General features: G+C 47.5%; 1 protein-coding gene and 1 long non-coding RNA gene across 8 annotated transcripts in view; one reads left to right on the top strand and one right to left on the bottom strand.

The window, feature by feature from the left end:
* Nucleotides 1-7,999, bottom strand: part of BCL11A (BCL11 transcription factor A) — a 100,206-nt gene extending 92,207 nt beyond the window's left edge. The window contains exons 1-2 of one of the 7 annotated variants that reach the window (XM_084799566.1): nucleotides 3,910-7,999; nucleotides 3,263-3,510 (exon numbers count right to left, since the gene is read on the bottom strand). In XM_084799566.1, the coding sequence (XP_084655692.1) occupies nucleotides 3,263-3,317 (55 nt within the window). In that variant the 5' untranslated portion in view covers nucleotides 3,318-3,510; nucleotides 3,910-7,999. Of the gene's footprint in view, nucleotides 1-730; nucleotides 924-965; nucleotides 1,069-3,262; nucleotides 3,858-3,909 lie in introns of those variants that run through there. The other 6 variants (XM_084799567.1, XM_084799568.1, XM_084799572.1 and 3 more) reach the window with 6 other exon arrangements.
* Nucleotides 129-19,785, top strand: LOC311607654. Its single transcript, XR_014782683.1, has 3 exons — nucleotides 129-416; nucleotides 16,623-16,752; nucleotides 19,357-19,785. It is a non-coding gene; the product is annotated as an uncharacterized lncRNA (long non-coding RNA).
* The last annotated feature ends 5,653 nt before the right edge of the window (nucleotides 19,786-25,438 follow it).

Below are 25,438 nucleotides of genomic sequence, written 5' to 3'. Positions count from 1 at the left end.
AGCCCGCATCATTATGATGATAACTATTACTATTGTTGTGATTTCGGGCTTCCAGGCGAGAGCTGCAGGAGGCGGGGAGGGGGAGCGTCGGTTTGCCAAGGCGTCCGGTAAGCCCGCGGCGGCCGCCGAGACCTGCGCTCTGCGCGGCGACGGGGGTGGAAAAAGTGAACCTAGAAGCCAAGGGCAAACTTCCCACACCCCTCTTTTCGGCCTTCCCCGAAGCTCGAGAGCGCACTCCCCGCTTCTCGCTACCAAAACTGCCTTCCCTGAAAGGACCTTAAAGTGCACCCAGCTCCGGGCCCAGAGCTCCTTGGTCCCCTCGCACGTGGGGGTGTAGGCTACGCGCCCCGGTGCTTCTACACGGCCCTACCCAAAAGCATTTTTTTAAGTCAAAATGAAGAACAAAGACTTAAGAGGTAATGGGGGGTGGAGGAAGGGAATTCTGCCTAACCGTTCGTTGCCCCCCACCCCCACTCTCCCAACGCTCGTCCCTCCCCCGCCGAGAAATGCCGGGCAGGGGGTGGGGGAGGCTCTGGTACAGGTTCAAGTTCGCGGAGCTTTTCTTGATCTTGGTCTGCCTCCTAGCGACCAAATGGCTTATTCAGTCCACGTAGCTGAGGACGGGGCTTGGGGGGTGGGAAGGAGAGGAGGGGGGCGGTGTCCTAAGGACCCCGTAGGCTTCTGCCCTCTAAGCACCCAGAAAATTGAAAAAAGTCATCCCTGCACATACCCCTCTGTCTGGCCGCCTAGTCCAGTGTCCTCACTGGGACAGCCGAGAGGCTACTAACCCTCCAAGCCTGGAGAGTCCCAGAAAGGACCCAAGTGGGAGGGGAGTACTGAGCAGTCCGACTGCGCCTCCCCGACTGTCCCTTGCACCACCACCACCCCCATGGCATCCTTCCGAATGTCCCAAAGTCCCAGCTTTCCCGAGTCCTGCGAACACTGCCCTTCCTTCCCGCCGGTACCTGGCCGGGCTGTAACTTCACACACCGTCGCGCGCCGCGTCTGCTCCGTATCCGGCACGGCCGGTGGGAGTGGGGGCGGGGGAGAGCGGAGAGGGAGAGATGCGCGGGGGTGGGGAGAGGGAGGGCCCCGCAACGTGCCAGGGCGGGGGAGCTTCCGAAGTGTGTGACAAGTTCCAGGGCCCAGGGAGGAAAAAAAAATTCAATTCCCAGTGAGCACCCCTCCCTCGACAAATGCAGACGAGAACATAGGGGGTCCTTCAAGCTCTCGTCAAAAATTAAGAGTCATGAATGAGAAAGGATGGTGTGAAAGGGGTTGGGGGGGCGGGGGGGACTTTATATACTGGACTCAAACTTTTCTAAGTGCCCACCACCCGTCTTTCCCAGCACACCTCAGGTAGAGGTAGTAGCCACAACCATTAACACCTTACAAAAACTCACAGAATCCCCTGACCAAGACAGGCCCAGGGTAGAGGCCAAGAATCCAAAGGGTGCCCGCTGAATCCGGGGACCCTGCCCCTCAAGAATACATATTCAACATACTTCTCTCCTGCCCCGCCCCCTCCTCAACCCAGCCAGGCAACTGCTCGGGTCCAAGAGGCTACTGGCCAGATTCGAAGGGGGGGGGGGGCGCCGCAGGGAAAGCACGTGGTAACCTCTCGCCCGCCCAGAGTTAAAGATCTAAAAGAGTACCCTGGGTGTCGTGGAGGGGACTAGCAGAAATCGCCTTTACAGTTGCTTTGCAAAATAAAAGTGTTTTGCAAAACCGAGTTTCATCCAGCAGCTTTCGCTGTCTGGGAGGTCGGAGGGAGAGTTGGGCATTGTGCTAGGGGCGGAATGGAGAGCAGGCCGGGCTGGCGGAGTCGCAGCGTGGCCTGCCGCGGTGCCTGGCGGGTGGGCGGCGAGCGCCGGGTGGGCGATCTCCACTCCAGACTGGGGCGCGCCGAGGTCCGGCGAGGCCCAGCCGCTGCGGCCGCCTGCTCCCGGGCTGCCGCTGCGCGCTCGGTCCTCTGTCTGTTTGTTGGCAGGAGGCTCCCGCACACGCGGTGCTTGTAAACATTCAGACACGAGATTTTTCCCAATCAAAATCCACTTCCACTTTTTTTGAAAATCTTCCAAAAAATAGTAAGAGGAGGGAGTTCCTCGCTCCCTCTCCATGCCTCCGGCGTTCTAAGTTTGCAACTTGATGGCGTTTTGGGGAAGGGGTGTCAGGGATTTTTTTCCTTCTTCTCCCCCCCCCTTTTTTTTCTCTCTCTCTCCATTAAAGATTGTGGAATTTCTGCAGGGGGGGGGGTGAACAAATCCCAGGAAAGAGGTGAAAATACCACTAGCGGAACGTTTGGCTTCTTTTGAGGGGCAAGAAATTTTACGTTCTCTAGCGTTACTTAAATTTTTTTTTTAATTTATTTTGCTCCTCTTCGCCTCCTCTGCTGCAGGGCAGGCAGCTGCAACCCGCCAGCGGCGAGTCGTGAGCCCTCCCTCCCTCTACCGCGTGCCCCCGGCCACCTCCTCACTCGGCTCTTGCTTCTGCCCTTTCCGCAGCGGTGGCGGCGCAGGAGGGCAAGCGCGAGGAGCCCGCACAAAAGGCGGCGGGACAAACACCCACCTCCGGCCGGAACAAAAGACGGTAGCGCCGGGCGCGACTCCGGTCCTCACCGGTCGCCCGGCTCTCACAGCCGCTGCTGTCCCTCTCTCTAGACTGGGCTGACTGGGAAGCGCCAGGGGTCCCTTCCTACAGCCCCGCTTTCGTACTATTGTGGGGGCGACTACTTTCTTCCCACTGCACACTTGACCGTGCACACGTTCGTGTCCTAAGGCCGGTCTCACCTCTTTCCTCCCCAGGAATTGTTTTTTAGACTTGACTCCCTCCCTACCCCCCTCCATTTTCCTACTGTGAAGTCGAAACAACCCCTTTTTTTGCAGCGCCCACCTCCAGGTTTGCATGCGAGTGTTCACATCCTTAGCATTGTTCATTATTTTTGCAAAACTAGGGTAAAAATCATTGCATTCCTTTTTGAAAGAAGAAATAAAGCGGCGGAGAGGAGGAAAGAGGAGGAGTCAATTTTTTATAAAATTAAAAGGTGCGTGCCGTCTCAAAAGTGCACATACGGTTCTCGTTCAAGAGAGGATGTGGGGCTTTTTCCCTTTTAATCTCCTTTTTACTTCGACTACGGAAGGTTTTTCACCTGAAAAAAATTTTAATGCATGCACACACCCCTCTCTCAACCTCACTCTTGCTTAGCGTCCCGCGCGCCCTCGTGATTATTAATAATTATTATTACTATTATTGGGTTACTTACGCGAGAATTCCCGTTTGCTTAAGTGCTGGGGTTTGCCTTGCTTGCGGCGAGACATGGTGGGCTGCGGGGCGGGCGGCGGCGGCGGCGGCGGCGTGCGGACGACGGCTCGGTTCACATCGGGAGAGCCGGGTTAGAAAGAAGGAGACTCCAGAGAAAATATCTTCATCAGTGCCTTTTGACATCCAAAATAAATTAGAAATAATACAAAGATGGCGCAGGGAAGATGAATTGTGGGAGAGCCGTCATGGCTTTTTTTTTTTAAAGCAAAAAAAAAAGAGAGAGAGAGAGAGAGAGAAGAGGGATAGAGGGAGAGAGAGAGAGAGAGAGATGAAAAAAATGGCAAAAGCCCCCCTGAGCTGCAAGTTCAAGTGCGGACGTGACGTCCCTGCGAACTTGAACGTCAGGAGTCTGGATGGACAGAGACACACAAAACATGGGCAGGGCGAGCAGGAGAGAAGGGGAGGAGGGAAGGGGAAGCTCACACCAATGGACACACATCAGGGGCTGGACATGAAAAAGAGACCAGGACAAGCCAATGGCCAGTGCGGGGCGGGGGAGGTGCCGGGCGGGGGGCTCCGCAGACGCCAGACGCGGCCCCTGGGGGAGGGGCGGGCAGAGGGGAGGGGGCTCTGGGGCGGCTGGCTCACCAGTGGCCGCAGCGAGCGCCGCGGCGGTGGCGTGGCTGGGAGAGAAGAAAGGGGCGGCGGGGTGGGAGGGAGGAGTGAGGGGGAGCAAGACTTGCGCCCTGCTCCACTCCCCACCCCACCCCCGGCACACACACACACTCACCGACCTTAAAATGAAAAATTATTTAAGGGCGGGGGGAGAGCAGGAGTGCTCTAGAACGCTGGAGCCCAGAGCCCGAGAGGCGAGGGCAGAGGGAAACCAGGTAGAGTAGGTCCCGGACACCCTCCTCCGTGCTCACACCCACTTCCCCTCCCCGCCAGCGGACGCCGAGGGCCGGAGTGCAAGCCCGGAGCTCGTGGCAGCGCTCGGGAAACTTTGCCCAATGAAAGCTAGGATAGAAAAAAATCAGAAGTTGAGAGCTGAGCCTAACAAGTTAAGAGCTCCGCGGCGGGCTAGGGGAGGCGAGAGGGAGAGCGTTGCAGAGCGAAATCCAGCCCAAGTTTGGAGGGTCTCGTGTCCGGAAGGCCAGCGCCGAGGCCTGGGGAAGCAGAAGCCGCCTGGAGAGAGGGGGTTGGGGCGAGGCCGGCGGCGCAGGCTTGGACTCGGAGGGCTGAGAGCGCGCCCCCAAGGCCAAGTCAGGGACCCAGGATCTGAACGACCCAACAACTGGCTGGGTTTGAATGCCACAGAAGCCCAGAATCCCCAGCTCCCAAGGGTTGCAGAAAAACAGAAAGGTCGAAATATAAAGACCGAGAAGCCAAGATTCCGGGTGTGTTTCAGTCCCAAGAGAGGAGCACCCGGGGCCAGGGCTGGAGGCGCCCAGGCGTCCACCTCTGAGCAGTCGCCGGCCGGAGGACAAAGCACCGGTAGCCCCAAGAGCTCCGGTCTCTGGGAACCTGCTCCTGGCGCAGCGGGAGGTCCCCGAGCCTGATTCCAGGGAGGGACACACCCCCTCCCACTCCCAGGCAACTGCAAAAGCACTGAGCGAAGGAAAGGAAATGTTTCTTACGGACAGAACACAATTGTTACTCAAGGAAAGAGAAAATGGGGAAAGGAAAGAAACTAGCTAGCAGGAACAGCGGGGAGGCCACGGTCATGAGGCCCTCGGGTCACGGCCGCGCTGCCCAGGCGCCAGCAGCCACCCGGCACATCTGGGAGCCCGAAGGCACCTCTACCCTCTTTGCAGCCCTTCCCTGGAAATTAGGAAAAGACCTGTTGGAAATATACCCCTGTCTCTTTAATGCACACACGCGCGCGCGCGCTGCCGCTGTCAAAAAGCGGGCTTCACTCTGGCGTGGGATACTTTCAGTTTTACGTAAAATGTACAGCAACAGCACCCCCTGCGATTGGAAAGTTTATTCAGAAACGTGCTGCAAAGTCCCCCGGCGTCTCCCGCCTCCCAGCCTCCCAGCCTCCCTGCACCACCCTGCAGCCGCCGCTGCCGCCGCCGCTGCCGCTGCCGCCGCCGCCGCCGCCGCCACAACCAGGGAGACCGCGCTCCGAGTCCAAATCTAGCAGCGTCCGGGCGGGGGCGGGGGATGGACAGAGTCCCCGGGATGCGCGGAGGGTGCTGGGTGGAGATCCGAGCTGCAGGTGGACATCTGTGAGTCTCTGCAGAGCTAGGAGCTTTCCTCCCCTCTGCTCTAGCGGCTGTACCCAGCGTCCCCTCACCCCTCCTCTGAGAGGTGTCGTTTGCGTAAACTCACCCACCCGGCGGGGGATTGTATTGTTTTAAGGCAAAGCCCGGGGCTTGCCTGCGCTCGCCCACCTCCCAGCCTCACAGGCTTGTAGCTGTTTATTCCTGTGTCTTAGGAAAGTTTCAAACCTATTAGAAAATGGCTTGCCTGATTCGGCGAAGCTTCGGCCCCCTCTGAGGAAGAAACACAGGTTTTGATGCTCAACGTTAGCTGTGGGCTAGACTGGTTTGGTGCTGGAGGGATGCTGTTTCCCTCTTGCTGTTTTTCTTGGAGTGGGGGGGGGTGTCTCAAATTCTGTTTGTGGAGCAGGAAGAGTCTATTGCCGTAACTACAAGACACCGTTTCCCCTTTTCACTGAGTTCGACAGAGCAGGTCAGCATCTCTTCCTCTGCTTTTTACTTGTTAAACCAGCTTTAGAATCACCAAATGAATGTCGCTGCGGGAGGTGGGAGAGGAGGGGGCGACACCGAGGTGGACCTCTGCAGGGTAGGTGAGATGAGAGTAGGAGAAAGTGCAGCCTGGAGGCCTCGGGGGAAACAGTAAATAAATAAATAAATAAATAAATGCCCCTTCAGGTAACAATAGTGAGCCAGACTCCTTCAGGAGGAAGCTGGGCAGATTTGAATCGTGTTCTCGTCCATAAAAAGTCTATACAGAAAGGAGACAGATACGTGGACAAATTGTGCTGTAGGAATATATGTTGTATATGTGTGATTTATATATAATGGTGTGTATAAAGCTTTTCAGGGTTGGCTGTAGTGTAAAAAGTAATGACTTTATTACCTCTGAAAGGTTCTGTGGTTCACGTTTAACAGTCTTCTGAATTACAATTCATTACACAATCGTGTGCTCTCTAAAACCGGCACCCTGTCAGGGCCGCTATCTGTGGTTATTCCCAATAAATAACTGGCAGCATTTTATTGATTTTCTTTTTTTAAAAAAAATCATAGGGAATTAAGCACTTAGTTACAAGTAGGTCTGGCGTGTTATTGCACTTGTTTCAGATTCCAGGGGTTCCTTTGCAAGCCACATCTTAAAACATACATTAAAAAGCCAGTTGCAGCTGCTTGCCCTGGGTGCCAGTGCCGAGGTAAGCGGCAACGTTTGCACGATTAACATATATTTAATTCTCCATCATAAAATGCCCAGGGTGAAATGGGACCTGCCCTCCGCTCCCGCCCCTCCCCCAACCAGATTTCACGCAGTCCAGAAAACCAGGGCTGTGCATCGGCATTTGGTCTATCCTAGCCGGGGCCCCCCTCCGGGTCCCTCTTGCTCGCAGGGTACCGGTGACGCCCCTCCCTCGTCGCTGCTGGAAATTCACTCCAGCGCCCGAAGGTGGGGGAGGGGAAGTTTATATGAGTGTTTAAAGAAGTAAAAACGTGGTGTTCTCTAAGAGATTTAAAAATAATGCATAAGTATTGAGTAAGGGTGCCAGGTGGTGTTGTGGAGCGGGGTGAAAGGTCACTTTAAATATGCACACGGGTACACAATAGGTATATTTATTTACCTTTCCAGAAATGGCTTTTAGAAAGTAGTAAATTATGACGTTAGACTATTTTCTAGCCGTTCTGTTAACTTCGTTTGGGGTTGTGATGCCCTCGCTGCTTTGCCCTGAGAGAGCTCTGTGGGTTCTTTCCCAAACCTTTAGTGACGACAGTGCGTAAACCCCAGGCCAGCAGACGACCCCTCCCATCCCCTCCCCCCCCTCCCCTTTTATCTTGCCGGCGGAGGAGATTCCCCATACTTCCTGCAGTATATATTCTGCCTCTGATCTCCGTACTTAATAGCCAAGTCCTGGTTTATGCTTTATAATGTGTTGACAAGTTTTCTAACAGACTTTCTGAAATAATGCACATATATTCACGTCGGTTAGAAACCCACCGTATTTTTAGAGTCGAGTAGATCTATACTCTAATGCAGAGAGAGGGTGTAAATCATGGAGAGTTTCATAGTCCTTTCAGTAGTTTTCGGTATGAAGTATGAGCCGCGTGGCCTCCAGACGTAACCTTTTAGAAAAAAAAAGATAGTGCTTTTATTTTATGGTGTAAAGTGCTTTTAGCTTCAGGGTTCTGAACGTGAACTTGGGCAACAAACAGCTCCAAGGGGGGCTCTTAACACAGCCCCAGCCCTCCTGTGAGCATCCCTGACACCGGGCACTCTCCATGGGCTGGCGAGTGAGGGGTTACAAGGTCTGTCTCAATGGAAAGATTAAAATAAAATATTCACTGTCTGCCTTTAGAGTGAAACACTTTTCTAAATAAAAATAAATAGGTGAATGATTAAAATGCAATCGTCCCATCTTGCTTTTGATTTCATCCCTTTTCCTTCTTTTTATCTTTTTTTTTTCTCTCTCTCCCTAATTGACAGACCAGAAAATAGAGAGTGGGCGGTCATCTTTAGTTTTGGACCCTATACTCAGCACAGAATTTAAATCCGAGGCTTACTGAGGGAGGGCTGCTAGCTGGGCTGCTGTTATACAGACAGTGCATTTGAAAGGCTGTGTTTGAGTGGAGAAGTCAGCTCCTTGGCCCCATGCTGCCTGTGTGACCCTGAAGCCTGCACCTAAGGGGGCCCCTTCTTCAAAGGCTCAGCCCTCCCCCTGGGGTGGGGTGGAAGGCACAGGTTCCCCCCACCCTGAGAGAGCCTCTGTCTGGCCTTTCTCCAGAGGCTGCCTGCATTTCTGGGGGCTGGCAGGTTGTTTCAGATACCTGGACACTCTTATCTAAAAGGAAAAGAAAGGACAGTGTGGCTCTGCCCTGTGACAAGGCTGTTGTGTGTTGAGTCAATCATGCATGAAAAGTGGGGAGCAATAAGCTCAGTTAAGGGGAGCCTCTCAAGAGACAAGAAGTTCTGGTTGAGATGTTGCTGGGTCAAATCCTTAATTTAACAAATCCTTAATTTAACAAAAGACAATGCTGACTGTCCAATGAATGCAGTGTACTAGTGATTCCTGGTATACATAATAAATGCTCAATAAACAGTCTTTGAATGAATGAGCTAACACAAATCCTCTTACCACACCCATGAAACCAATTTATAACCTTCCAAACTGTATTAATTTACCCAGAAGCCAGTAAGGCTTTGGTGAGGAGTCTATAGTCAGAGTTCACCTAAGCCTTAGAAGGATTCCTACCAAGGGCAGCTCAAAAGAACATCATCCCAAATACTGACACTAGGACAGTTAACAATACAAGATCATATGTGCATATCCCTTCCAGGAACCTACATTGTAACAATCTTCCAAACTGGCCAGTGTCAAGAACCCAAGATGAAATGATACATTTTTCCCCTTAACCTTGCTTTTTGGGTAGGTACCAGTCTAATTTAGGGGGGAAATGCAATCAAAAATATCTTAGACTTTATCCCCTACCCTCTTCTCATAAATCTTGTGCTGTTACAAGAAAACTGTCTTTTTAATAAGTGTTTTTCACACCCGAACTTTAAAACAACTTTTGCCTATTTGCTTCCTCTTTTCTTCTGCTTTTCTTCTTGTAAACAAAAGAAAAAGCAACATGCATGTGTGGGGACACACACACACACATACACACACATCTGGCCTGACATTTTGTACAGCAAGTTTCAGCCCAGTGTGATTTAAAACAATGTGAGTTAAAAACCTCTTAAAATTTGGGTTTATAATGGAAACGCTGACAGACTCTTAATTATAGCAGCCTCGCCAGACACTGCTATAATGAAATAGTTGTGCTTTCATTACTACGAGGCACTATAGTTAAGGGTCTGTCAGTGTTTCTATTATAAACCCCAAGTTTAAGAGGTTTATAACTTGGGCTGTTTAAATGGCACTGGGTGGAATTCAAGTTATCAGTCCAGATGTGAAGTTGTTTTATAAAAGGCAAAATAACTCAGCTGTGGGAGATTTTGGAGATCTCGCTTTCTCTCTCTCTCTCTCTCTCTCTCTCTCTCTCTCTCAAAAATGATTTTTAGTAGTTTCAGATGGTCTTACTGCCAATTTCTAGCTATGACTTCACTGTCTGGAAGGGAATTTTATAGACAGTCCTTTATTTGGACAAGAACTCTTTGCTATCCTTGGAAGCTTTTATTATTTTATTGTCTTAGAGTATGTATGTATGTATTGGGTCTGTGTGCCTCTATCTCTCTATCTGTGTCTACCCATCCATCCACACACAGAAAAAGGAATCAGGACTATATTCCAGGAATGTTACCACATTATTACACACACACACACACAGAGAGAGAGAGAGAGAGAGAGAGAGAGAGAGAGAGAGAGAGAAAGGAAGAGAGAGAGAATTCTGAGTCACAATTTGAGGAAAACACATGCATTTCCCAATACCGAGAAATAAGCTTTTCATGGCACAGGCTCATCTATCAAGTGTGCAGTAAAAATGAAAAAGTTGGTATTTCAAAATATATTTTTATGTTTAATTGACACATAGTACTTGCACATCTTTATAGGATACAATGTGGTGTCAAAATACATGTATACACTGTGCAATGGTCAGATCAGGGTAATTGACATATCTAGAACCTCCGACATATCTCTCTGGGTGGAAAAAACTCAAAACTCTCTCTTTAATTAATTACTGTCAACCACTTTTACCCACTGTAGTAGTAACATTAGACGTGACCCCGCCCACATGTCCAACTGCACCCTTGTATTTGCTAGCTGCTTCTTCATCTTGGCTCCTCCCCATCACATCTACCCCAGGCTCCAGTAACCCCTAGCCTAGCCTCTACTCTGACCAACATTTGTTTCTGAGTGTAAGTCAGGCTATGCAGCATTTGCTTTCCTATGCCTAGAGGAATTTGCTTAACAAAATGTCCTCTAACGCGTGGGACCAAGAGGAGAGGAAAGAGGGGGCTGTGTTTGGGAAATAAATAAATAAATAAACAAACAAACAAACTTTAAAAAAAATGTCGTCTAGCACCACAAATGACAGTTTTATTCTTTTGTGACTAAATCTCATCCCTCTGTCTCTGTGCATGGCACTTACTTTCCACATCTTAATCATTATACACAATTTGTGTATAAAATTATACCCAAAGTATTATGCATAAGAGAATACACACAGGTGAAAATGTAAAGAAGGGCCTAGAGAGATGGCTCAGAGGTTAAGAACACTGTCTGTTCTTCCAGAGGTCCTGAGTTCATTTCCCAGCAACCACATGGTGGCTCACAACCACCTATGATGTAATGTGATGCCCTCTTCTGGCCTGAAGATGTACATGCAGGCAGAACACTGTATACATAATAAATACATAGAGCTTTTTTAAAAAGAAAAAGAAAATGTAAAGAAGTAATAGTAAATGCATTTCAGAAATGTTGGGGAGTTCCTGGTATCGACTGGTCCGTTCAGAAAGCAGTAGCTAGAGACAGACACGGTGGCATATGCCTCTCATCCCAGTCGTTTGTTAAAACAAGGCAGGAAGGCCACGAAATAGAAGCCAACTTGGCAGTTTAGCAAGACCCTGTCTCAGAGTGAGATTTTTAAATGGCTGAGAATATATCCCAACGGTGGACTTGCTTCCACGTATGAGGTCCTGTGTGGGGTTTCATCTCTAGACCCACAGGAGAGGAGGGGACACAAGTATGTGAAATCAGCGACGAATCCTATGCTTGGCTTTGTCAACAAATTCATAAAGGATTTGCCTTAAATTAACTAATGAACCAGAACGAAGTACGTATTATTAGCCCGGTACATCACCACCGTAATACATAACTAAAGTATAACAATGGTGCTGGGACGAAGACAACAAAGGTGACAGAGCTCGTGGCCCTAATGATGATGCTTGTAGTGTTGGTGACAGAGATGGAGAAGACGGTGATAGAGATGGTAACTGTGGCAGTGGTGGTGGCGGTGAGGAGGAAGAGGATAATGCTACAGAGGGTGGTGGTGATGGGTGATGGCGGTGCCCACAGAGATGCAGATGGTACTAGTGGAAAGTTGTGACGGTGATGTTTCTAGACTCAATGCACCATCAATACATAGTAGAAAAGGGATAAAAGATGGAGTAAAAAGTTCAAATGCTCGCATCTCCAGTTTTGGTTGCTTTAGCAAAGCCATTCCATAAAAGGCAGGCGGAAGATCAGTCTAAGGCAAGTTTTCAGATGCATGAGGCCCTGAGCCAGCATCGAGAGGCAGCCCTGGCTGGGTCCTTCCGTTGAGCCAGTAGGCCACTGACTTCTCACAGAAAGGGCCCGAAATTGGGCAGCAACCACACCTGCCTGTGGAAGCTTCCCACTTCCCAAAGAGTGGTTCCTTTTCTCTACTTTCTGCGCTGCACGCTGCCAACCCAGGCCAGCAAGAACCAGGCGGCTTCAGCTGGTCTCACTTCACAAAATCTTCAGTTGGTCTCCCCGGGTATAAGCTAGGTGACAAAAGAGAAGCGCTATTCCGAGCATCACCAGACTCAACTTCCTTCTCTGCCAGTTTCTTTTGTTTGTTTTGTTTTAGTGGTGGTGGTGGTGGTTGGTTGGTTTTTTTTGGGGGGGGGGTTGTTTTTGTTTTTGTTTGTTTGTTTTGAGGCAGGGTCTCACTATTTGCTCCAGACGTCCTGGAACTCACTCTGTAGACCAGGCTGGCCTCGGACTCACAGAGATCCGCCTGCCTCTGCCTCCCAAGTGCTGGAGTTACAGGGGTGCACCACCACACAGAGCCTTTGACAGTTTTTTTTATAAACCCCCCTAATGCCTTGCCATGGCCATGACAGATACATGGCAGTCACTCCCGCGGGCAGGTGGCTTAGCTAGAAGGCATCTTCCCCGACCGCCATGGTCACTGGTTCTTTCACTTTCTAATCTCCTGCTAGATTCAGCTCAGGGAAATTTTCCGGTAGAAAAAAAAATGTCTAACCCCTTCTTGCTGTTGTTTGACAACTTGGTAAAGAGTAAGCAAAAACTCCCTGTTCTCCCATTCCTGGTTGTATAACAACCTGCCTGTTTTCTCTCTCTCTTTAAAAAAAAAAAGACACTGGGCTGGAGAGATGGCTCAGAGGTTAAGAGCACTGTCTACTCTTCCAGAGGTCCTGAGTTCAATTCCCAGCAACCACATGGTGGCTCACAACCATCTGCAATGTGATCTGATGCCCTCTTCTGGCCTGCAGGTGTACATGGAGGCAGAGCACTGTATATATAATAATAAATAAATAAATCTTTAAAAAAAAAAGTCTCTGCAGGTCAGTTATCTAAACCCCTAGTTCCCCACGACAAAGAACCTGCCCCTGTGGGTCATGCTCACCTTTCAGCTGGAGGACCACACCTAACAAACAGGAAGACATAGTCTCAGCCTGAGGTGGCTTTCATTTTTAAAATACTATAAGACACACAAACATGCTATGGAAGTTAGGTCGGCTGTCATACATGTTCAAAGCCATACAAAGGGACACCAGTAGTGTTGCTGTGGTGGCCAGAGCATCATGCCACAGACTAAACAGGCTCTGAAGCTCTGTCAGGAGTCTGTGTGGAGCAAGACAGCTCTGGTCACTTGTGACACCAGATGTTTTCTTCTGTAGAGACAGCTCAGTTTTTCTAGAAATAAGAATTTAATGTAGACATGTATGTCATCTGGACATAAAGAGCTATGATAATCTATTGCTTTGCACACCTTCTGTGATGTCACCAACAGCTAGTGAATTGGGGGCGGAGGGGTTGGTTGGTTTTTGTTTTTGAGGCAGGGTTTCATGTGGTCCAGGCCAGCCTGAAACTTGCCGAGGCTAGCCCTGATCCTCCTGCCTCCACCTTTCAAATGATAAGTTTATGGGCGAATGCCACCAGCCCAGCCAAGTGCCTTTGGGAAGTAAGGTTTCTGTACTCTGGTTCGTCTCACAGGCAGTGCTGTGAACCTGTGGACCGTCCCTGGCACACTGCTGCGGAGGTACCATCCTTCACTGACACTGTTTCTGTCCCCTAACATAGAATCGGCACTCGGTACATTTGGAACAAGGAACGGCTTCCGCGAGTCAGCTTGCTGCTGTGGGTAAGAAGATGCAGATACAGGGCAGGAGGTCACATTTCTTCATTTTTTAAGTAGCTTGGAAGAACGGGGGCTTCGAACCACTTTCCATACCGCCAGGCGTGAACTAAGTGTGCATCTGTCCCTACCGGGAACAGCCACACATCTTCGCACATCCCAAGAATTACTTCTGTTATAAAAACCACTGAATTACCCCAAGTTCTGAGTGGTCTGTGCTTATGAAAGCCTGGGGCATCTCTGCCCCTACCCCATACCTCTCAGCACAGAGTAGGACATCAGGAAAATGTCTGCCATATAAATAAAAGCTTACAAAACGATTTACTTAGATTCCCAGAAGGTTTAAAACACCCTACCACTGATAAAAATACCTTCTTTTATTATTATTCTGTGTTCTTGGATTTTGAAATTAAATAAGCAATTGAAACAGCCAAATGCTGAGTGAGACTCTGCCTGCAGCCTGATGCTCTAGGAAAATATCCTTGGGATGTGTTAAGGCCTACTTCACCTAGTTCTTAGCCGGAGACTAGACTGGGTCTTTGAGGTAAAATCACAGAACCTTAGATTGGCAATCCTTGCCTCACCAGTCCTGAAATGGGATTTTTCTTGGGTGGGGCAGGGGTTGGGGGGGAGGCAAGTGCTAGACTGGCTTCAAGAGCATGGAAAATATCAATTATGTGTTATACAGAGTATAATAAATAATCAGACTCTTCTAAAAAATATCTTGAGTCTTGAACCCAGAGCCTGATTATAAGTGGGGTAAGACATGACCATGACCAGACTTTCAGAGCTGACCCAGCCTCTGACTGCAAATGTGTTAGAGACGATGCACATATATCAGTTATCTTAATAGTAAATGTGTAAAGAGTTTTGCCCGTGATACAGATCTGAAATATTCAAAAGATACTCATTTAAAAACATGCATTTTATAAGTTGACACTCCTGAAGTAAAAATACATCAAGCTACAAGAGTAACCTCAGAACAACTTAAAAAATAAATTGTTGTGGCTTTGGCTTCAGCACTGTCTTAGGAATTCCAGGATGTCTCTTCCTGTGGCCACCGTCCGGCACACACGAGAGTTTCAATCTCTTCAAATCAACGAGACACAAGAGATTTAAACGCTCGGTCTTAGATTTATATGCTTAGCTATTTTATCCTCAGCAGGACTGACGTGGTATCTGGTTTGTAGAAACATCCAAAATTAATACACTTATGAAAATGCTTGCAAAGTTGTGATTCACTAGTTCCAATTTTTAAACAGTCTAGAGGAAAGAAAACATTCACTGGGAGAGCTGAAAGGGGCAAAAGAGTCCCTGACTTCATTTGATACCTTTCTCTGAATTTTTAAGGATGACAGACTAATGGGCAGCTTAGAAACTACGTATCAATTCTGATGTTCTTTCGGAGTGGTACCAAACAGCTAAATATTTGGGGAAAGCTGCACTGTACGCATAAGAGTAATGGTAATCGTTGTTTTAATGAGAGTTTTCCCAGCCGGAGGAACAGACAGATGCATCACCTAATGTTACCTCAGAAGGCGGGATCCAGGCACGCGGGCTCACACTGGTGACTGATGTGTGAGGAGAGAGTCCTTCCACTAGCCGTTCAGGCATCTCTATCACCAGGTATTATTGATAGCACACGTTATTTTTACTGCATGGTATCTTTATTACATAAACTCTAGTTGCAGGGGGGAAAACTCTTTTTTAACCCTCTTGACTTTGGGAGGCATTCCCACAGAAAAGATGAGAGGCAGAGAAAGCCTTAGATTATGGGATAGCCACTAAGGATGTTTGCTGATGGTACCAGTCCCAGGGGCAGTGGTCCCAGCCCTTAAAGAAAGGAGGAAATGAAGCACAACAGACTTAGGATAAAGGAAGGGTGAGAATTTGATGACGATTTGAAGAAGCAAGGTGCCTCTGACTTAAGGCTTCGGCTCCCACCTTCCCGGGACATCATGTGCTCAGTCAGGCATTATGCCTGAAAACCTGAAGAACTAAAATCCCTGATGAAACAGAACATTGCCTAAATCCTGCTCCTGAGTTGGGGGTGGGGGGGTGGGGGGGGTGGGGGTGGGGGAAATAGACTTCTCTGAGTGTGATTTCAATTATGATACCACTTTGCTGGGATGCCCCCTCAAGACAGCAAACAATAACAAAACTCTGGGATTCAGAATCTGAGAGGCCTAGGAGGCCAGGCCACGATGCAATTTCCACAGCGAAGGTCAAAAGGCCTGGAATAAAAGGTGTATCAAAGGATCCTTGGAACTCAGAGCCAATAAAAATGAAACTATTCTCTTCTGAGACCTAATTAACTTTTATATCTAAAGGTACACCGCACATTTGTTCACTGCTTATGAGGACGACTAAAAAACACACGTGCCGGGGCCTTTAAATGATCTGCTAGGTGGCCTTTCCCTGCCTGTAACAATTTCCCTGTTCTTTAGACACATTCAAAGGATAAGAGTATGCTAATTTTTCCCGAAACTTTAAGTATTTTCTTACATACATTTTCAGGGAATCGAAGCCTGGTCTCTATAACTTCCAGAAAATTCCCTTCAAAATCCTAAAAGAAAAGCAAACAAAAATGTTCAGGGAACAGTTTTTTTAATGCCACACTCTTTGTAAGGATTAGTCTCCTATTACAATCACTGTTCTATATGATCCTTTTTTTCATGTTTTAAAGGAAGATATATATTTTTCTGTTACCTTTCCTGACTGTAAAGCAATCACAGGGGCCTGCAGGAGGCATCATAAATATGCAAATTTCTACAAGATGACTGTTTCCAGTGGCTGTGTCTCCAAGTACTAAAGGAAGCAAAGAGCTGAGCTGCCTGTGTCCAAGTAATTCGCATGTTGGTGGTGCCCCCTGCTGCAATCACAGGTTGTCCAAGGCAGGGAAAATAAAATTCTGACGCATTTAGATCTGGTTAAGATGTGAAATAAGTGCCCACTGGCCCCTGCTCCAGGAGCAGCCATGCCCAAGTCCAGAGCCTCCCCTGCTGGGTGCAATCCCAGTTTAATCATTTTCCCCAATCTAAATTTGGAAATTTCATTTTTGTCTCAAAATCTTTTAATGTTCAGGTTACATCGAGATGGATTTTCTCAGAAGAAAAAAAAAAGAAAAGAAAAGAAAAGTCAAGATCCAATACAGCCTTTTCAAAGAATGAGATGTGTTAAGAATTTCTGCCCGATTACAGAATAATAACGAATTGTGAGTTCGAAGGGTAGCGCGCCACTCACTAGGACACTGGGACAGGGAGGGGAAAGTTAGTGCTAATAGCACGTGAAGCCATTGCACAGTTTCAAATGGTTTTATTTATTAAGGGAAAATTTTGTGGGCCATTAGCTCAGAGTGGACATTTTAAGATTCAAAACACAATGCTATGAAATAAATAAATACGCGAAGCAGTCAAGTTATCAACATAGGAAAACTAGTGGCTCCATAGTCGCTCTTTACAGATTTTCATATTACGATGGGGAGACCGACAGAGCAGAATAACACAGTACAATTCAGACCTGTGACGGTCTATTGAATACATAATATGCATTTTTAAATTGCCTGAATATATATTCACATGACAGAATCTAATGGGTTTAGGAGGAGTCCTTGCTCTTGATCAAATCATAAAAACTGTTATAAACTTGTCTATCATATTAAATCACATACATTTCTATCAAAATTGTTTTTTGTCTTCCTGTTTAAATACTAGAGTTGGAACAGATGAAAGGAAATTAAGCCTGCACCGTGCGCGTGCGCGCGCGCGCGCACACACACACACACACACACACACACACACACACACACACACACACGCATGCACACACGCGCAAACACACAAACATGCACAATCACAAGTCAGTGTGCATTAGAGACTCTAGATTACAACGGTCAAAGCAAGCCTTGCCATCGGACACCTAACTTTTTCTGGTGGGCTCTCTCCCTAGCCTTCCTCCAACATCTCAACCCTCCCAACTTGGTTATTTTTTACTATCCGTTTCAGAACTGTAAGCATTCTCCTAGCGTAAACACTTCTCGGGGCCGCCGTGCTGGAGTTTGAATTTCAACTTAGCTCTGCATCTCGTTTCCATATCCAGATCTTTGCAGTCAGAGCAAGGCAGAGGACTGAGGAAATTACCCCATCATTTCGGCAATGAGCCTGCTTTTATCAGCATCAGCCAGGAATTCTGTAGCCTGTCTGTTGAGCTCTGGACCTTAGAGCCATGGAGAAAGAGAGGAAAAGCAATGGCTGGCCACTACCAGGCAGAATTAATTAGAAATAGATCTTGGTATTAAAGGATCTCATCTTTTCCCTCCTCAAAATCCAAACAAGCACCCATGACTATATTTGGTAAAGGGATTTGTAACCTGTCCCCTCTGGGTCTCATTGCTGTAGAAGGTGAGCTATTAGGGAAAGGCAGTGTGCAGTGGGGAAAAGAAGCCCGCTTCCAGACCCCAGCAGACACCTTCCACCATGCATCCTCTGGACCCTCCCTACCACCGTTCAATCTGGTGAATCAAGTAACTGTTAGATCTTATCTGCATTGTAAGCTGACTGTCAGCCTGCTAGGGCCGCCTGCTAAATCATCTATAGTAGCTGCATCAAGCTGAGATGATCTGTTAATTCTAAATTTATTAACCCTTGGAGTGCAGCCATCATGTTTAATCTAGTGTAGCCCGCATTTATTTTACAAGACTAAATCCTTCTTTAAGACATGGTAGGGCTGTGGGGTTAAAAAACACAGCTAATATGGGTTGCCTTATGATAATTGGGGGACAGAGTCAGACCGAAAAATGCTAGGTAGTGTGGCTACTGAAACAGGCTGCTCCCAGACTCTCTTCTAGAGTGAGATTTGTCTGTAAGAGAAAATTCCTCTTCAAAAACAGGTCTGTCTCAAAAAAAAAAAAAAACAGAGGAAGGGGGGGGAACGGGGGGGGGGGGAAAGGGCGGAAGGCTTCTGACAGATAGCCAGTGGTCCAAAGCCAGACAGAAGAAGGCTGGGTGCTGTGGCAGGGTCGCCTACCATGTGATGAACATGCACTAAATCTCCAATACACACCTGGCCAAAGCCACCGACAAAATCCTGGAGGGAGTCACACTTCAGGCTCATTGCAGGCCACCTATTCCAGAATGACATTTTTTTCACCCTTTCCCCTCCCCCCCCCCACAAAGAGTTCTGAGCAATTCAAACTACAAGTACCTCTGCAAAAGACAAAAAAAAAACCATGTTCATTTAATATGTTAATCTGGTGTTCAGGATATATGTATATATTATTATATTATATATATTCAACCTGCCCATTATTGATGCTATCAACATATTCATAGCTTTTCTTTCAGACACAAACTGCTAGGCACGCTCTCCTTTTTTGGTAACCACGTGCCTGATATCTCTCTAATGTAGCCTAATAACAATTTTAGCATTCAGATGAAGCGATTTCATTCTGTGACTGCCTTTTCTATTAGATTTGATTTTGAGAAGCCCCAGTGGGTGCCTTCGAGGCAGAGATCTATCTGTGAGGCAGCTACCGACTCAATAGCAGCCTGGGCTAACCTTGACCTTTGCCGAGACCCTGCTCCATCTGGTGCCAGCCTGCTTTCCACAACCTCCCCTCCCTTTCTCGCCTCATAGTCAACATTGATCAAGGCAGAACTGAGCGCTTAGTCTCCTGGAAGGGCTGGGCAGACTCAGGAGGACAGTACATTTCAGTATATGGAAATGATCAAGCCTCTTATGCAATCATAAATCTACATAGGAGTCTTGTGATTTGAGATTTCATTCACCTCCAAAGATTTTTTTTTCTCCCTCCCAACAGGGATTTATAAGCTCAGTGAGAGCTCCCGGACAACGGCTTTCCCCAACACCTGGAAATTATCAAGCTTGCTGCTTGCTGGATGATGCTAACAGCTCCAACGCTGCAAATTCATTTTTAACAACTCACTGGCTTTTATCTAGGATTTGTGTGTGTGTGTGTGTGTGTGTGTGTGTGTGTGTGTGCGCGCGCACACACACACACACACACACACACACACACACACACACATACACGTGCCTTTCTTTAAGAAACTACCAAAGCAACGCATAATATCAAAGACACCAAAATCAAACCTGACTTAAATATCTCCACCTCCACACCCATCCCCATTTTGTGTTTGGAGACAGAACAGGTTTTCTGTCTGCATTCTGTCCCCATTCTAAATCATTAAGAAGGGAAAGATAAGGAGGCTAAGAGGACCGTCAGAGAGAAGAGGTACTGGGGCGGGGGGGGGGGGGGGGGGGCGCGCAGGGAGAGGGGTAAGGATGTTAACCTTGGAGTGACGCTTGGATCCCACCTCTCCCCGCCTGGGCCACGTCCGTCCCCCCCCCCCACTTCCCCACAGACACACACAATTTGTCGTTCCCTGTCCACACCTCCCACCGGAGGACACAGCCGCCTCGTGTGCCTCACACTCTTTCTTTCCTCCTCTTCTCTGCACCGGGGGCTGGGTGGTAAGAGGCTGACTGGGGGGGGGGGGGGGGGAGGTAGTCACGTGGGCAGCCCGTGGGCAGCAGCGGCAGCAGCTCTGGAGAAATTGACTGACTGGCCGCTTGGGCGCATTTCAATATATGGAAATGACCAGAGGCTTCTGCGATAAATCAGCGCTCAACACTTTGTCATTTGTCTAGTTCTGCTTCATTTTCCCATTTCCCTCTTCTCCTCGCAGAGGCTTGGTTTCTAGCTTTTTGCCCTGCCGTGTCTCTTTCCACCTCCAACCTACACCTTCTACAAATCTTGCCCATCTCTCCAGCTGCCCCCACCCTCTGCGCACCCCCTTCTGTTCTCTGTCTCTGCTGTAATTGGAAACATCCGGTCTGCGATTTTCCCCCTCTTCCTTTCCTTAAAAAAAAAAAAAAACAAATCGGCCGACATTTGCTGTTGTGCCTAAAGATTTTCTGCAAGGGGTGCCCGGGGTGCTCTCATCTAAAGGTGACTGAGACCCAGACCTCAACCCTCTTATAATAAAGAAAGGGAGGAAAGGGGGGTTACGGAGGGGGAAGCACGGCTGTCTACCTCAGCCCCTGCTCCCATCTTTTGGACTTCCCTCAGCAAACTTAAAAGACCATCCGAAGCAACTTGTGACATGAAATGCCCAGTATAGCACTTGGTGGACACCCAGAAGAAGTGGGAGACGGCAGTAAGGAGGCAGCAGGTTTGCAGGGTCCTGCGGGCCTCTTGTGGTTCTTCCTGGTGCCCGCCACCTCACCCCGCCCTGCGCCTCAGGTTTTTTTTTTTTTTTTTTTTTTTTTTTGATTTTTTTTTTTTTAACGAGAACTGCGTCCCCGAAATCTGCAATTATTCTAATGTTTCTAAAGTGCTCGGCACAGCCTGGATTCCGTGGTGCGTGCAAAAAAAATAAAAATTAAAAATAAAAAAAGCAAAATTAACAAAACCCCACCACTGAGTTCTTGTTTTCTTTGGAGGGGGGCACTGGGGCGGAGGGCTACCTGTTTTTTAAGTTGTGTTTAGAAGCGAACACGAGCTTTCTCTCTCTGCTCACAGCTTCTACTAGGGTTTCTAATCTTTCAACTTTTGTCCCTCTCCTGTCCATTGGGCATTGGGCAGCCTCTCTTTTTTTCCTTTCTCTTGGATCTGGGAACAATAGGCCTGTAAAGGGTCAGTGGGCATCACCCTATAAAGCTCAGAACCTAATTAATTTTATTAAAGGAGGATCTGTTTATGCAATATGACAGCCTGGGGGAATTAACCATTTGAAGACCCAGACGCTGGCTGTTCAGACACCAGAGTGCTGCTCACAGCCTAAGCTTGCACTTCCTGCCCCATTTGATCCAGGGCTGCACCGCACCAGGCTCTGGTCTGGCGAGTTAGACCTAATCCGTGGCTTCTGAAAAACTGGGGCAACTCAGAAAATCCATTTATTCCCACCCGCACCTGGCACCTGAGGGCTGAGGTGCTCACCCCGCGACAGTTGGCTGCAGGGACTACTTCAAATGTGTCGCCACTGGGAGGGGCTGGACCTTCGGCCCTTCAGGAGGTTCCGTGATCTGGAACACTCTTCTAGGGTGGAAATCAAATTGAGTGAAATTCAATAGGCTTCCTCATGAGCAAAGGAAAATGTAACTGCTTTTAAGTAATTATTTTTTTATTTTTTTCCCTGCCACTCTGGTAATTTGAAATACATTTTTAATAACCTCCTGAAAAAAATTTAATAGTTCAGACATATTGTTCTTTGACTTAATATCTCTGTGCATTCTTTAATTGCCAAAACAAAGTTTATTTCCTTTTCTAAGGCTAACTTTATACCTCTTAGGAATTCTAATGCCATAATCTTGTGTATGTTGTTTGTGCATGTGTGTGTGTGTGTGTGTGTGCGCGCGCGCGCATGCATGTGTGTGTGTGTGCGCGCATGTGTGTGTTTATCATCACCTTGGATTTTGTTCAACAGGGATGTAGAAATGTATAGCATATGTATAGAAATAGATATGATAAAATATTCAAGAGCTTTCTGAAGGCTTGAAAATAACCCCGTCTTTTATGGAATTTGTTTTGATTTCGATCTATAGATAGTAAAAAGAATGAAAGAAACTGTGAATTACAAGGAATATAAGATGTTTATCACTTTAATATTACACTTCCTAGCTTCCACATTACAGAGCTTTAGAATGCTCCCCAAACTTTGCAGTGGAAAGCTCTGCCTGGTGCAGTCTGAGGTTTATCTGGAAAGACCTGCCAGCACATGCCAGCTAAAAATGAGTGTCAATTAATAATAATAAAAATGCTCCCTCATTTCTACACTTGTGTGATTTGACAGGTTTGGAGAGGAGCTGGGGATGGCAACAGTTGTGAGGACGCTGCAGTACACGCAGGCGGAACCATTTCCCCTCGAAGACGCCAAGCCTTCCTAAAATATGGCGGCTTAGCATTTCTTTTTTATATTAAAAGTCCAATCTACACTTCACATAAGGTGTTTTTTTTTATCACAAAAATATTTGTCTCTAACAAAATGCACTTTTTGTTCTACCAAAAAAAGCAAACATCTTGAAACAAATTCGCCAGCTTCTTAAAGCTCCCCCATTGCAATTTTCTTTTCAACTGCCCCTCCCCCCACAAGGGATGCTCTGAACACTGGAATAAAAATAATCACTATTGAAAGACTGAATATTCCAGAATACCCTGTTTTCCAATATTGCTAACAAAATTCAATTCTTAAACTGCTCTCTGATGGAGCTAGGCAAACAGGGGACTTACGCTGATATTTCTAAGTGCAGTTTGTTGCTTTAAAAACATATTGTACTGATTAATAAAAATGTGAAATAATTTGAGTTACAAATTTTGAACTACAGATCGCCATCTGCTCAAATGGGGGAAAAACCAAAAATTACCGAATATATTTTCTCACCTCTCCTTTTTTTTTTTTCATGATAACATAAACAACATTCCTGAATAATTAAAAAAAAAGAAAGAAAGAAACTGTCTACACTGGCTGCATTTTTATAGTTCAACAAGTGCTTGGTGAGTCCATCCTTCTCCAGTGTGCAACTATGTTTTTCTTAATTACTTGCACATGTTCTATGGGAAGATCCAGGTCCTGGTGTTTTTTTTTTCCCGCGTGTTGTGCAAATCTGTTTGACTCTTCAGGCACTGCAGCCGATGGGTGGAGATGATATTGTCCACCACTATCTAGCCATCGTTCTTAGTCCTAGCCAACTATGTCAGGGACGGGGAGAGAGATAAGAAGAAAGTCCAAAAAAAAAAATCAGGTTTTGATGAGTAAGTACAACCCACCAGATAGATACAAAGTCGTGGAGATGTTTGACAAACAAAAGAAAGTGGTTACCTCATGGTTACATGGTGGCAACAGCAGTTGATGCTCACACACTCAGGACCCAGTGGGATTCACTATTCCACTAACCGGAAACTGAAGAACTATCTAAGATGCACCTTGTTGCTGGTTTTCACACAATGAAGATGACAAGCCAGGAGCCATGAGTGCAAGGCGTCCTAGCAGGAGATCCTCGAAGGCAGGAAATGTGCAGCTTCATGGCAAGCTGTGCATGGCAGGAAACAAGCCGACACCCCTGCATTAAGTGGTGGTGCTGGGGATCAAATCCGGAGTCTACATGCGCACACTAGGCAAGTGCTCTACCACTGATCTACACCGCCAACCCCCATAGTCTTAAGAATACAGAAATCCATTCACACCAAGGAACAGAATCTTCCTTCTTTGCTTCTTTCTTTCTGACTGGTTTGTTTGTTTGTTTGTTTGATTGATTGATTGATTGATTGATTGATTGATGGATGGATGGATGGTTGGTTGTAGAGAGATACACCCTGGCCCTGTGAACCAAAAACCAACACTTCACGCTTGTGGCTGCATCAGTCACATCGTGCCTGGGGGAGGAAGAGGGGCTGGAAGTCATGTTGTCACACCTACCGTATTTCACGTCCAGAGGGTGTGAAACCCCACCCCCACCCCCACCCCCGCCCCCGGACCTTTTGAAAGATGCAGTCAGTGGCTTAGGTCCGCTGCAGACCAAGTCAGGCTTGTTTTAGATAACCAGTACAGCAGAAAACAAGCCAAGCAATCCCAGCAGGGGGCGCTGCTGAGAAAGAATGTGCAGGGCTCGGCTGGCTGGGAAAGGTGTGAGAAAGGCCCTCAAGGTGGCAGTCTCCCCATTTAAGGTAGGGAGAAGCATTGCAGGTTACCCAGGACAGTAAAAAAACAAAAACAAAAAACAAAAAAACAACAACAACAACAAAAAACCCGAGTGTGGATAGCAAGGATGCACTTGGAAACAAGGTGGTGGTGGCACAAGTTTTGGGTAGACCCTGAATGTCACCCTTCACTCTCTGCCTCATCTACAGGCAACAGGAAACAAGGTGAGGTTTTGGAGGAAGCCTGGAGACTGGCTGGGGGAGGGGTAGGCGGGAGGGGGCGGGCAAGTTGCCCTCTGCCACTCAACCTATTTCTATCAGCCAATCTGCAGAAGTGCCCACATGCCAACGCAGCGGCTTAGACTTTCTGAGGGGTGGGCTGCTCCCCAGATCCCTTCCTCACAACTGAAGATGACGCTCCTGCTGGTAGTTTCTGCTTGCACTTACAGGGCTCCTGGTCTTTGGAGTCTTCACACGTAAAACCTGGTCTCTAAAGGCTTCTGCCAAATTCGCTTTTCCCTGGGTCAGTGTAGAAGTTTTTTGCCAACCCTTAGGCCTCCTCTTGACTCAAGTTGCTGAAAGCTGACCTAAATTCATAGGAGAATCACCCTCACCCACCTCGAAGAATAAACATCAGACGGTACCTGAGCCTTCTAGCCATACAGCCCAGTGCATGCAGCACTGCTCTGTACACAGTCCTTACCTGGGCTCTCTTTAAAAACTAAACCCACACGCGGATATTCAAGAGCAAACAAAACAAAGATGAACAACACACAGTTGTGTACTTGTGTCTTTCTGTTTTGGTTGGGTTTGTTGGTTTTGGAGACGGGGTTTCCCTATGTAGCCTTGGCTGTCCTGGAACTCAGTCAGTAGACCAGGCTGGCCTTGACCTCACAGAGATCCGCCTGCTTCAGCCTCCCTTGTGCTGGGATCAAAGGCGTGTACCACCACCCCCGGCTACAATTGTGCATTTTAAAAATAGTTTAAAATTAAATGACAATTGAGATTGCCCATTCAGTGAGTTTTCTGGAAAAAAAAAAGCTAAATTATATAAATTAAAACCCTTTAAAATGAGAGTCTGCCTTTACAGGGACAAAAAAAAACCTACAGAGGTTTTTGTTGTTTGTTTGCTTGTTTACTTGTTTGTTTCTTTGTTTGTTTTCATGTGCTTGTGTGTTTTGTCTGCACCTATATACGTCTGTGCACCATGTGCTTAGCCAGTGCTGGAAGAAGCCAAAAGAGG

This window comes from Acomys minous (assembly GCF_964271855.1).
Source record: "Acomys minous genome assembly, chromosome: 10".
Classification (NCBI taxonomy): domain Eukaryota; kingdom Metazoa; phylum Chordata; class Mammalia; order Rodentia; family Muridae; genus Acomys; species Acomys minous.
This window is presented reverse-complemented; position numbering and strand designations above follow the sequence as displayed.